This window comes from Aquarana catesbeiana, linkage group LG04 (genome assembly GCF_042186555.1).
Source record: "Aquarana catesbeiana isolate 2022-GZ linkage group LG04, ASM4218655v1, whole genome shotgun sequence".
Classification (NCBI taxonomy): Eukaryota; Metazoa; Chordata; class Amphibia; order Anura; family Ranidae; genus Aquarana; species Aquarana catesbeiana.
In genome coordinates, this window is record NC_133327.1 from 11,455,544 (window position 1) to 11,470,065 (window position 14,522).

General features: G+C 43.3%; 1 protein-coding gene across 7 annotated transcripts in view; it reads right to left on the reverse strand.

The window, feature by feature from the left end:
- Positions 1 to 14,522, reverse strand: part of MSRA (methionine sulfoxide reductase A) — a 433,629-nt gene that overhangs the window by 186,023 nt on the left and 233,084 nt on the right. For all 7 annotated transcript variants that reach the window (XM_073624832.1, XM_073624830.1, XM_073624831.1 and 4 more), the window contains one exon: positions 12,327 to 12,395. In XM_073624832.1, the coding sequence (XP_073480933.1) occupies positions 12,327 to 12,395 (69 nt within the window). The remainder of the gene's footprint in view (positions 1 to 12,326; positions 12,396 to 14,522) is intronic.

Genomic DNA, 14,522 nt, shown 5'->3' on the forward strand with positions numbered 1-14,522 from the left:
ATCAGCACTGCCAGAGCCCTACAAAATGACCTCCAGCAGGCCACTGATGTGAATATCTCAGAAACAGACTTCATGAGGGTGGCCTGGGGGAGAAGAGTTCATCACTGTCACAGGCTGGGGAAGATACAAGACCTGTCTATGGTATTGAACTGCGGCAGATAAAAATTTGGTCTGCAGTGTGGCAGAGCTGTGTAAATATCAGACCTGGATGGGGAAAAATCAGTACATTTAGCTGATTAAAGCGGAGTTCCACCCAAAAATGGAACTTTAAGGGAAAGTGACCCCCTAACATGCCTCATTTGGCATGTCATTTTTTTTTTGGGGGGGGAGCGGAAACCCTCTTTTTAGAGGGTTCCAGCTCCCACTTTCTCCCGGGGCTCTGCAGCGTGGGAAGTCAGTTCACCTCTCCCCCCCTCCCTCTCGGCAATCATCTGGGACACATCATAGGTCCCACATCATTGCCCGGCCAGTCACAGCGCGCCTGCGCTTTTCATAATAATTAACCTTTTTTAGGTTATTCTGGGATTTGGATGTATCCGAGTCTCTGAATGAAACAGTAACTAATTTTGTTGAAATTAATTTTGTTTCGTTTGATAATTTTCAAACGAATTTCAAATTTTCGGAACTATTCGAAATAGGATGATCGACCGATTCGAAAAATGATCAACCAAATCGAATTGTTTGTGAAGAATAGCTGGTTATTAAGGAGCGGGCCGGGAAGCCAACTGTCGCGCCCTTAACAACCGATGATTTATCAGCTGTCAGCGGGCTTCCCCGCTGAGAGCTGAAATGTAAACAAAAGAATGCCGGCAATAGAAAATTTGGGGGAAAAAAACCCCGTGCCCCCCCCCCCCCCCCCATCCACACCAGGCCCTTCTAGATTCCGATAAGCCCTCTGCCCGCAGACCAACCACTGCCCAGGGTTGTGGGGAAGAGGTCCTCATCAACATGGGAACAATGTGCTTTGGGGTGGGGGGGCAGAACCCTCTCACTCCAAAGCACCCCCCATGTTGAGGACATGAGGCTTGGTGTGGTTTAGAGGGGGGTGGGGTTTCACTCGCTCCCCCCCCCCCGGCCTGCCGGGCTGAATGCTCGGATAAGGGTTTGGTATGGATTTTGGGGGGGACCCCACACTGTTTATTTTTTATTTTGGCGTGGGGTTCCCCTTAAAATCCATACCAGACCCGAAAGGGCCTGGTATGGATTGGGGGTGGATCCCATGCTGTTTTTTTTTCAGAATTTTCTATTGCCGGCATTCTTTTGTTAACATCTCAGCTCTCAGTAAGCCATCGGTTGTTAAGGACGTGGCGGACGGCTTTCCAGCCCACTCCTTAACAACCAGTTATTCTTCACACAGAGTTTGAATCAGCCGATCATTTTTCCCTCAATCCGAATTCGAATCGTTCCGAAAATTTGGAATTTGTTAGAAAATTTATAAACGAAACAAAATTAAATGAAATAAAATACAAAAAAACTAATTCCGAAACAAATCAACAAGACCTAATTAGTAATAACAAATCTATCCGAAACTAAATACATTTTTCTGTTCTGCACGTCTAACAGAGATTGCTCCACACATGCGAAGCATCGCCGTGAATGGCAGAGCGAGAACAATAATTCTAGCAGGAGACCTCCTGTGTAACTCTAAACTGGTAACCTGTAAAGGCTTTTAAAGCGTCACCTATGGAGATTTTTAAGTACCAAAGTTTGTCACCATTCCACGGGTGTACGCAGTTTTAAAGAGTGACATATTAGGTATCTATTTACTCAGTGTATCATCATCTTTTATATTTTGTTTGTGTGCACTAAAATCCATTAAAGTGTATATTTTCCCCCAAAAAAAAAAAATAGTTTGAAAAACCGCTGCACAAATATTGCATGACATAAAAGAATTGCAACACCCACCATTTGTTTCTCTGGGGGTCTGCTTAGACAAATACAGTGTCTCACAAAAGTGAGTACACCCCTCACATTTTTGTAAATATTTTATTATCTTTTCATGTGATAACATTGAAGAAATTACACTTTGCTACAATGTAAAGTAGTGAGTGTACAGCTTGTATAACAGTGTAAATTTGATGTCCCCTCAAAATAACTCAACACACAGCCATTAATGTCTAAACCGCTGGCAACAAAAGTGAGTACACCCCTAATGTCCAAATTGGGCCCAAAGTGTCAATATTTTGTGTGGCCACCATTATTTTCCAGCACTGACTTAACCCTCTCGGGCATGGAGTTCACCAGATCTTCACAGGTTGCCACTGGAGTCCTCTTCCCCTCCTCCATGACGACATCACAGAGCTGGTGGATGTTGGACACCTTGCGCTCCTTCACCTTCAGTTTGAGGATGACCCACAGATACTCAATAGGGTTTAGGTCTGGAGAAATGCTAGACCAGTCCATCACCTTTACCCTCAGCTTCTTTAGCAAGGCAGTGGTTGTCTTGGAGGTGTGTTTGGGATCGTTATCATGTTGGAATACTGCCCTGCGGCCCAGTCTCCAAAGGAAGGGGATCATGCTCTGCTTCAGTATGTCACAGTACATGTTGGCCATGACTGCCCAGTGCCGGCAGCACTCATGCAGCCCCAGACCATCATGACACTCCCACCACCATGCTTGACTGTAGACAAGACACACTTGTCTTTGTAGTCCTCACCTGGTTGCCGCCACACACACTTAACACCATCTGAACCAAATACGTTAATCTTGGTCTCATCAGACCACAGGACATGGTTCCAGTAATCCATGTCCTTAGTCTGTCTTCAGCAAACTGTTTGCAGGCTTTCTTGTGCATCATCTTTATAAGAGGCTTCCATCTGGGACCACAGCCATGCAGAGCAATTTGATGCAGTGTGTGGCGTATGGTCTGAGCACTGACAGGCTGACCCCCCACCACTTCAACCTCTGCAGCAATGCTGGCAGCACTCATACGTCTATTTCCCAAAGACAACCTCTGGATATGACGCTGAGCACGTGCACTCAACTGCTATGGTTGACCATGACGAGGCCTGTTCTGAGTGGAACCTGTCCTGGTAAACCGCTGTATGGTCTTGGCCACCGTGCTGCAGCTCAGTTTCAGGGTCTTGGCAATCTTCTTATAGCCTAGGCCATCTTTATGTAGAGCAGCAATTCTTTTTTTCAGATCATCAGAGAGTTCTTTGCCATGAGGTGCCATTTTGAACTTTCAGTGACCAGTATGAGAGAGTGAGAGTGATAACACCAAATTTAACACACCTGCTCCCCATTCACACCTGAGACCTTGTAACACTAATGAGTCACATGACACCCGGGAGGGAAAATGGCTAATTGGGGACAATTTGGACATTTTCACTTAGGGGTGTACTCACTTTTGTTGCCAGCGGTTTAGACATTAATGGCTGTGTGTTAAATTATTTTGAGGGGACAGCAAATTTACACTGTTATACAAGCTGTACACTCACTACTTTACATTGTAGCAAAGTGTCATTTCTTCAGTGTTGTCACATGAAAAGGTATAATAAAATATTTACAAAAATGTGAGGGGTGTACTCACTTTTGTGAGATACTGTACATGTGGGGTTCTAAGTAATGTAATTTCCTAGCAAAAAAATGTAGATTTTTACATGGAGGTGAGAAATGTCAGAATTGCCTTGGGATTTCAATGGGGCACCTCTGGCTTAATTTTTGCCCGCACACTTCTATTATATCCATTGCATGCACACATACTGTACGTACTGTATACTACTGTATATATATATATTATATACGTGTGCCTCTCTGTAGTTCAGGATTATAAATGGCTGGCGGTGTTTTGTTAGCACATAAATATTACGCTAAGTGGAGAAAGATTGAGATTTATGGCGACATAACAACTGGCGCTGTGAGCGGCGAGAGTAATTTCAGGTTGCCAAACGTCTGCGTGCTTATTTCGCCTGTATAAACGCCTCCCCGTCACTCTCCTCTGGGGAGAGATTTAACAGGACATTGGAAACAAATGACATTTATTTTAACATATTTTAAACTTATTTTCAGTGCCAGGAACAGAACTTGATTTCAGAGCCGCCGCATTTGTCAGACAAATCCGCACAGCTTTAGAAAATAAAAAACGTATACTGCTGAGGGGTGTGGCAATATTTTCTGCACCTGAAATTTTTCTTTGTGACCACCAACCAGGCTTCTGGCTCTTGCTGCCAGAACTCTGCCTTTTAGATGCCTGAACATTAAACTGGAGCTCCAAAAAAGAATCAGAACTGAAAATTTGCTACTGTGTCCTTACTGGAAACCTTTCTTCTCACCTCCTTTCCTGGTGATCCTGGGAATGAAAGGAAAGGTCCCCAACAAAAACTTTGAAGGAAATATTTGTGTGCACTGATATGTACGAAACAGAAGAAGCACCACCTCAATGGTTAAACAGCCCAAACTGTATTTTGAGCCAATGTGGCCCTGTGTCGGGGATACTCCAAGAAACATTTTCTTCATTGAGAGCCAGCAGTCAACACTTTGTGCGGTTACTGGCTTTCAATCCCGACTGCTACTGACTGTCAAATCTTTTCTGCTGTGTCCCTAATGGAAACTTTTCTTCTCAAGGCCTGTCCTAGTGATACGTCAGGGAACGATGGGAAAGGTTCCCAACAAGAACATTGAAGGAAATATACGTACGCCTCATTATGTAGGTGGCAGAAGGAGCAACACTTCAATGGTCTAAGAGTCCAAAATGTTTTTTGGAGTCCATGTGAATCTAAGCATTCTAAGACGGGGAGTCAGCAACCAGTAGATCATGGTCTGGGCTTGCTGACCCAATCAAACAGAGTTCAATGCAATGAGGGACTACTTGTAAAGTTGGAGCTGTAGTAGGGAGCAAGAACCGCATAAGCTGATGCTTTCTCTGTAGTGCTGGTTCCTGTCCCATGCGGAGTGGTACCACCTGCACTCCACCTCTTATCCCGGCTATCAGTCTCCAGAGTGGTGCCAGCAACAGGGAAGAGATCTTCAGGTCAGTATGAACAATACACTGGGTATAATAGATAACCACACCGACCTGCAGCTTTCCTGTGGGTTTGCTGCGCTTAGCCATAGACTTCTATTACTGTATATCCTGCAGGTTAGGCGCACTTTTTGAAAGCGCACCAAAACTGGTGCAGGAGTTTTGGTGCGCTTTCAGAAAGTGCACCACACCTGCCAGATATACAGTGGGGATGGAAAGTATTCAGACCCCCTTAAATTTTTCACTCTTTGTTATATTGCAGCCATTTGCTAAAATCATTTAAGTTCATTTTTTTCCTCATTAATGTACACACAGCACCCCATATTGACAGAAAAATGCAGAATTGTTGACATTTTTGCAGATTTATTAAAAAAGAAAAACTGAAATATCACATGGTCCTAAGTATTCAGACCCTTTGCTCAGTATTTAGTAGAAGCCCCTTTTGATCCAATACAGCCATGAGTCTTTTTTGGGAAAGATGCAACAAGTTTTTCACACCTGGATTTGGGGATCCTCTGCCGTTCCTCCTTGCAGATCCTCTCCAGTTCTGTCAGGTTGGATGGTAAACGTTGGTGGACAGCCATTTTTAGGTCTCTCCAGAGGTGCTCAATTGGGTTTAAGTCAGGGCTCTGGCTGGGCCATTCAAGAACAGTCCAGAGTTGTTGGGAAAACAATTCTTCGTTATTTTAGCTGTGTGCTTAGGGTCATTTTCTTGTTGGAAGGTAAACTTTCGGCCTAGTCTGAGGTCCTGAGCACTCTGGAGAAGGTTTTTGTCCAGGATATCCCTGTACTTGGCCGCATTCCTCTTTTCCTCAATTGCAACCAGTCGTCCTGTCCCTGCAGCTGAAAAACACCCTCACAGCATGATGCTGCCACCACCATGCTTCACTGTTGGGACTGTATTGGACAGGTGAAGAGCAGTGCCTGGTTTTCTCCACACATACCGATTAGAATTAAGGCCAAAAAGTTCTATCTTGTCTCATCAGCCCAGAGAATCTTATTTCTCACCATCTTGGAGTCCTTCAGGTGTTTTTTTAGCAAACTCCATGCGGGCTTACATGTGTCTTGCACTGAGGAGAGGCTTCTGTCGGGCCACTCTGCCATAACGCCCCGACTGGTGGAGAGCTGCAGTGATGGTTGACTTTCTACAACTTTCTCCCATCTCCCGACTGCATCTCTGGAGCTCAGCCACAGTGATCTTTGGGTTCTTCTTTACCTCTCTCACCAAGGCTCTTCTCCCCCGATAGCTCAGTTTGGCCGGACGGCCAGCTCTAGGAAGGGTTCTGGTCGTCCCAAACGTCTTCCATTTAAGGATTATGGAGGCCACTGTGCTCTTAGGAACCTTAAGTGCAGCAGAATTTTTTTGTAACCTTGGCCAGATCTGTGCCTTGCCACAATTCTGTCTCTGAGCTCTTCAGGCAGTTCCTTTGACCTCATGATTCTCATTTGCTCTGACATGCACTGTGAGCTCTAAGGTCTTATATAGACAGGTGTGTGGCTTTCCTAATCAAGTCCAATCAGTATAATCAAACACAGCTGGACTCAAATGAAGGTGTAGAACCATCTTGAGGATGATAGGAAGAAATGGACAGCACCGGAGTTAAATACATGCGTGTCACAGCAAAGGGTCTGAATACTTAGGACCATGTGATATTTCAGTTTTTCTTTTTTAATAAATCTGCAAAAATGTCAACAATTCTGCGTTTTTCTGTCAATATGGGGTGCTGTGTGTACATTACTGAGGAAAAAAAATGAACTCAAATGATTTTAGCAAATGGCTGCAATATAACAAAGAGTGAAAAATTTAAGGGGGTGTGAATACTTTCTGTCCCCACTGTAATAGAAGTCTATGGCAAAGCACAGCTAACCCAGGAAATTTGCAAATGCACTGCGCTGCAGCAGGCACTGCTGCTCCCCTGAAAAGCAATCCGAGTTTGTTTGACAGGTGGTGAGGAAGCGATATGTTGCCTCCTCACGGCCTGATTTAAACCCATGATTGCCATGCAATGCACACAATTGCTACATGGTAGTACCGCAATTAAAGATTTAAATCAGGTGTGAGGAGGTGACCTTTGTCTTCTCCCATGTTGTTCAGGTAGATCTCCACCTCTTTAAGGTTGCCTACCCCTGCTCTAAGAAACATCCTCTTCTTTGAGAGTCGGCAGCCAACACTACTGGCTTTCAATCCCGACTGTCACTGACTGTCAAGTCTTTACATAGTTACATAGTAGGTGAGGTTGAAAAAAGACACAAGTCCATCAAGTCCAACCTATGTGTGCGATTATGTGTCAGTATTACATTGTATATCCCTGTATGTTGCGGTCATTCAGGTGATTATCTAATAGTTTCTTGAAGCTATCAATGCTCCCCGCTGAGACCACCGCCTGTGGAAGGGAATTCCACATCCTTGCCGCTCTTACAGTAAAGAACCCTCTACGTAGTTTAAGGTTAAACCTCTTTTCTTCTAATTATATTGAGTGGCCACGAGTCTTATTAAACTCTCTTCTGCAAAAAAGTTTTATCCCTATTGTGGGGTCACCAGTACAGTATTTGTAAATTGAAATCATATCCCCTCTCAAGCGTCTCTTCTCCAGAGAGAATAAGTTCTGTGCTCTCAACCTTTCCTCATAAACTAAGATCCTCCAGACCCTTTATAAGGTTTGTTGCCCTTCTTTGTACTCGCTCCATTTCCAGTACATCCTTCCTGAGGACTGGTGCCCAGAACTGGACAGCATATTCCAGGTGCGGCCGGACCAGAGCCTTGTAGAGCGGGAGAATTATCGTTTTACTGCCGTGTCCCTACTGGAAACATTTTTTCTCATGCCCTGTCCTGGTGATCCTGGGAATAAAAGGAAAGGTCCCCAACAAAAACTTTGAATGAAATATACGTAAGCCTCAATATGTAGGAAGCACAAGGAGTACCACCCCAATGGTCAAAGAGTCCAAAATGTTTTTTTGATTAAGGAGCCTGTACCAGGGATACTCTACAAAATATCCTCTACTTTGAGAAGCAGCAGACAACACTTTGCGCAGCTACTGGCTTTTAATCCCAGCTGTCACTGACTGTCAAATCTTTACTACTCTGTTCCTACTGGAAACATTTCTTCTCAAGTCCTGTCCTGGTGATCCTGGGAATAAAAGGAAAGGTACCCAACAAGAACTTTGAAGGAAATGTACATAAGCCTCAATATGTAGGAAGCAGAAGAAGCGCCACCTCAGTGGTCAAAGAGTTCAAAATGCTTTTTTGAGCCAATAAGCCAGTGGGGCCCTGTGCTGGGGATACTCTAACAAACATCCTCTTGTTTGAGAGCCAGCAACCAACATTTTGTGAGGCTACTGGCTTTCAATCCAGGCTGTCACTGACTCAAATCTTTACTGCTGTGTTCCTACTGGAAACATTTCTTCTCAGGTCCTGTCCTGGTGATATGTCAGCCAATGAAAGGAAAGGTTTCCAACAAGAACATAGAAGGAAATATACATAATCCTCAATATGTAAAAAGCAGAAGGAGCGCCACCCCAATGGTCAAAGAGTCCAAAATTTTACAGTATTTTGAACCAATAAGCCAATGTAGCCCTGTGCTGGGCATACTCTAATGCCATGTACACATGGGCGGACTTTTCGACTGGACTGGTCCGACGGACCGAGTCCGGCGGACAATTCGACCGTGTGTGGGCTTCATCGGACCTGCAGCTGACTTTTTCGGTCGAAAATCTGACGGACTTTAGATTTGGAACATGCTTCATATCTTTCCGACGGACTCGAGTCTGGTCAAAAAATCCGCTTGTCTGTATGCTAGTCCGACGGACAAAAACCGACGCGAGGGCAGCTATTGGCTACTGGCTATCAACTTCCTTATTTTAGTCCGGTCGTACGTAATCACATACGAATCCGTCGGACTTTGGTGTGATCGTGTGTAGGCAAGTTCGGTCATTAGAAAGTCCGTCGAAAGTCCATCGTAACTCTGTCGAAAGTCAGTTGGAAAGACCGTCGGACCTTTGTTGTCGGAAAGTCCGACCGTGTGTACGCGGCATAAGAAACAGTCTCTTTTTTGAGAGCCAGCAGCCAACAGTTTACGCAGCTACTTGCTTTCAATCTCACATGTCACTGACTGTCAAATCTTTACTGCCGTGTCCCTAATGGAAACATTTCTTCTTAGGACTTATCCTAGTGATGCACCTTAGCTGATGTATATAAGTCTTTTCCTATCCACATACTGTCCAGCACAAGATTATCTGAAGTATTCTGAACAGTATTTAGTATGACCACCCATCCAGACAGACAGATACAGTATACCCTCCACAAGCTCCACTGTTTGGTTGCTTGATCCCTTGATGGGCTTCTTGCAACTCACCAGATATGAGTATATGAACTAGAAGACAGTGCCTTGAAAAAATATTCATACCCCCTGAAATTTTCCACATTTGTCATGTTACAACCAAAAACGTGTATTTTATGTGATAGACCAACACAAAGTGGCACATAATTGTGAAGTGGAAGGAAAATGATAAACGATTTTCAAATTTTTTTCACAAATAAATATGTGAAAAGTGTGGCGTGCATTTGTATTCAGTCCCCCTGAGTCAATACTTTGTAGAACCCCCTTTTGCTGCAATTACAGCTGCAAGTCTTTTTGGGGATGTCTCTACCAGCTTTGCACATCTAGAGAGTGACATTTTTGCCCATTCTTCTTTGCAGAATAGCTCAAGCTCTGTCAGACTGGATGGAGAGCGTCTGTGAACAGCAATTTTTAAGTCTTTCCACAGATTCTCAATTGGATCTAGGTCTGGACTTTGACTGGGCCATTCTAAAACATGAATATGCTTTGATCTTAACCATTCCATTGTAGCTCTGGCTGTATGTTTAGGGTCATTGTCCTGCTGGAAGGTGAACCTCCACCCCAGGCTCAAGTCCTTTGCAGACTCTAGCAGGTTTTCTTCTAAGATTGCCCTGTATTTGGCTCCGTCCATCTTCCCATCAACTCTGACCAGCTTCCATGTCCCTGCTGAAGAAAAGCATCCCCACAAAATGATGCTGCCACCACCATGTTTCATGGACGGTGTGTTCAGGTTGATGTGCAGTGTTAGTTTTCCGCCACACATAGTGTTTTGCTTTTAGGCCAGAAGGTTAAATTTTGGTCTCATCTAACCAAAGCACCTTCTTCCACATGTTTGCTGTGTCTTCCACATGCCTTCTCGCAAACTACAAACAGGACTTCTTATGGTTTTTATGATGGATTGAACAGTGCTCTGTGAGATGTTCAAAGCTTGGAATATTTTTTTATAACCTAACCCTGCTTTAAACTTCTCCACAACTTTATCCCTGACCTGTCCGGTGTGTTCCTGGGCCTTCATGATGCTGTTCGTTCACTATGGTTGTCTAACAAACCTCTAAGGGCTTCACAGAACAGCTGTATTTATACTGAGATTAAATTACACACAGGTGGACTCTAATTACTAATTCAGTGACTTCTGAAGGCAATTGGTTCCACTAGATTGTAGTTAGGGGTATCAGACTAAAGGGGGCTGAATACAAATGCACGCCACACTTTTCAGATATTTATTTGTAAAAAAGTTGAAAACAATTTATCATTTTACTTCACAATTATGTGGCACATAAAATCCCAATAAATTAAATTTACGTTTTTGGTTGTAACATGAAAATGTGGAAAATTTCAAGGGGTGGGAATACTTTTTCAAGGCACTGTATATTGACCTTTTCCAAATCCCCCAACTCTCCTGAACAAACTAATACGAGGGCGTTTTATCTCCTTTTTCTTCTTCTCTTCTGTATTTCTGGAGAATCTCTGCATGTCTTTTCAGAAAAAGTACTGGTTTTGCTCAGCTCCTAATGCGACCACTTAACCTATTTATTTCTATGGCTGTGGGCACATATATGACTCCAGCCATAGGAAGAAACAGGTCAAGGGACACACATGGGCAGTGTGAGCTGAACACATTAACAAGCTGTTAGCTGCATATTTTCTTAACCGTAGCACCCTCCTAGCGTAGGATGCTAGGCAAATTTCTGGCTGCTTCTGTAGACAAGGGAGCGGCTGATTGTTTGTTCTGGTCTGTTAATGGTTTCAAAGGCTGGGGTTTGATTACTTTCCTCTGCCCCTGGAAGAAGCTTCAAGAGCATAGGGATGGAGATTGAAATGGTCAGCCTTAAAATTTACCATGCCCTAGTCAATTCCTGGAGAGGAGTGTCTAGAAGGTAACTTGGGAGGGTATAAATAGTCAGGAACCCAGGGGAGATTGTTCTTTCCTCGGCAGGAAGGGTTCCAAGTTCCTAGGTTTGCTGCCCAAGGAGGAAGCCCGTGGACTGTGTTGCTTTTCTTTAAAGGTCTCAGCTGTGGCAAAACTGGGGACCTGAAATGATCTTCTGAGCAGTTGACTGTGGGACTTCACCATAAGGAGATCTGATCTAGAAATGCATGTTCTCCCTCAGCAGACTGTTTCCAGAGGAAGTTGAAAGGTGTGCAGTTGTCCTGGGGAGTTGTGAGTAATGTTTCTGAGTTGATTCCTAATTATTGTGTGCTTGTGGAATATAAGTGCCGGGGGTAGCTTGGACTGAGATGGCTCTCATAGGGTACATTGTCCTCAGCAGAATCCTGGAGTGGGAACCAAGAAAAAACTATCCTCTTTTACTGTGCAAATGTTTTGGAGTATCCCATGCCCTAACCCTTCTGCTGTGTAAATGTTCTTCAAGCAACAAATATCAAGAAGACATCCCCTAGATCAGCCTTTCTCAACCTTTCTACGGTGGAGGAACCCTTGACATAACATTTTGGTTCCCTACTAATAATTACTATATCTACAGATCACTGTACATTAGTGTGATTGTCACCGTGGAGAACATTTCTTACATTTGTGGTCATTGGGAACAGTTCCACCTTACAGATAGATAAAAAGATTATTGGGTTATTGGTGTCAGTGGGAACTTATCTGAGAGGCAAAACATACTCATGCACAAGGAACCCCATAGCAACCTTTGTAGGAAACCTAGTTGAGAAAGGTTGCCCTAGAATGAGTTACTGGAGCCAGTGTGTATGGACTAGTGCCTGTGGGGATGGGCAGCCTCTGTACTTTGGGAAGAACCAGCTATTACCAGCCGCCCCTACATGGGTAATGCTACATACACTTCATGTTAAATACACATTGTACTGATATAAGGTCTGCTGATTCTTTGTCATTTGTTATTTCTATTATTTGATTGTTGTCATTAGGTTAAGCATATTGAAGGCACATTACCTTTTATTATATTTTATTTTAGTTACCTTTTATCTCTATCACAAAGTTGCATCTATTCTCTTAGAATAGATTTTATTGCTACAAAGTTCTATAAATAATAAAAAAGACTCACCGAATATTGCCATTTGTGTCCCTTCTGGAAAAGGTTCCACTGTTGAATTACCATTCACATGGTGTTTACCTGGAAGAGATAACATCAAATATAATTTAAGTCTCCACTATCACTTTGAATTATACTTCTACAACATGTTCAAACAATACACAAATAATAATTACATTTGTACTTTTGCTACATTAAAGTAAAATAAAAAAGTAAAGTCAGGAAAAAGTGAGTTTCTTTTAGATATATACTGTACCTAAATGTGTCTATTTATACCTGTATTCTCATTTTAGGTACGGTATATACTAGAGACAAGCTTGGGTTTATTCCCAACCAAGGATGGCCGAAATTGTAAGTTAGTTGTCACTGCTGGGACAATGAGCTGTGGGTGGGAGGAACCTTGCCCTGCAGCTGACATACACATGGGGGCAGGGATGCTCATGGCATCATCATTGACTTAATATGGGGAAGTGGCCATATTAGGTCAGAATCATTATAATACTATGGCCATGTGGCCAAGTTAGGTCAATGATCAATAATGGTCAATGATGTCATGAGCATTCCCGCCCCTTGAAGTATGTCAGCTGCAGCGCAGGAAATCCCTTGCCAGAAGCTCATTGGCCCAGTAATGATAGCTAACCAAACCCAAGCTCATCCCTAGTATATACCTTATTTTAAAATCACCTAGGAACTTTGTGGTTAAGTTTCCCTATATAATTTTGTAGCAAAAACATCCTGTTTCCAGAGTATTGTGAGTGTGGCCTGACATAAAAATGGTTTATAGACATCCTTGCATGTTAGTCAGGCTGAAAAAAACACAAGTCCATCTAGCTCAATAGAAAACAGAAAACCTCCATTTACAGAATCCTATACCCACAGCTGATACAGAGGAAGGCAAAACAAAACTATATAAAGCATGGTCCAATTTGGTCTATTTATCCTTTCCACAGCCTCACCCCTCATTCTGTCTAGTGAGGGGAGAGGACCTGATTCACAATCATCATTCCAATATATCCCAAACTTGGTCATCAGGGTTGAGGCCAGAGTCATATGCCAATGATAAATGTAGGGTAGGAACTAGTGATGGCCCAAACACACCTGAGTTTGGCTCAAGTAGAGTTCGGTTAATATGAGTAAGGTTCGATTGCCAAATCCCAACCCCACTGAAGTCAATGAGAGCTGAATGTTACAAATCAGATCTGGCCATCAAACAAATGGTATGGGGGGCTGGGCACTGCCCTGGTAAACATGTACCAAAGCAAATATATATATATATATATATATATATATATATATATATATATATATATATATATATATATATATATATATATATATATATATTTAATTGTTTGGCTGGGACTTTAAGGTCTAGTATGAATTTTAATGGAGACCCCATGCAAAAAAAAAACTACCCCCAATATCTTCGTACCAGACCCTTATCTGAGCATGTAGCCCTCTGTTCCTGAACCACACCAGGCTACATGCACTCAACATGGAGCAGATACTCCTGGCAAAGCACCGTGTACCCAAGTTGATTAGGACAAGGGCCTCTTCCACACAACCCTGGCCCAGTGGTTGCGTGGTCTGTGGGCAGGGGATATAAAAATAAGGGGGTAAGATAATAAGATACCGACTCTCACCCCCCGAATACCCCTATCCATTCACAAAGGAAAAATGTAACCTAGAAAAAAGGACACCCAAAACGTTTTGACAAAAATAAAAATCCCTTGTAAATCGAACGCCCGAGCAGCTAAAGCTAAAGGTGTGTCCCCATCATTTGGTCCGAATCATTGGCTCATCTTTAATAGAGACACAGGTGTAGGAACCCTGTAGTGAAGGTGCCTAATTAGCCATTAGAAGTCTCCAGAGTGGGAAGTGGGATGTACCATACATAGCTAGGAAGTGCCCCGCTCCTGCCATTGTAGGTCATCTTGGGTAAAGGACTTTGTACAGTATATGTATACGTTGATGGGATCTACCTGGTGGATTTGGTCATGGAAAGCAGCAGAGGGACCAAAGTATGCAAAGATGTAAAGTTTTTAGGGGCAAGCTTTTAGAAGCTCCTCCTTGGCAAAGCAAGGGAGGAGGAGAGGTGCAGGACCAATGGGAAAACTTGCATCCCTTTGACTTGAGATGTTGGACTTTGGCAAAGCCCCTACAGGTATGGGCTGTTTCTTGACTCGGCTCTCATTCTCTGTTATTCTC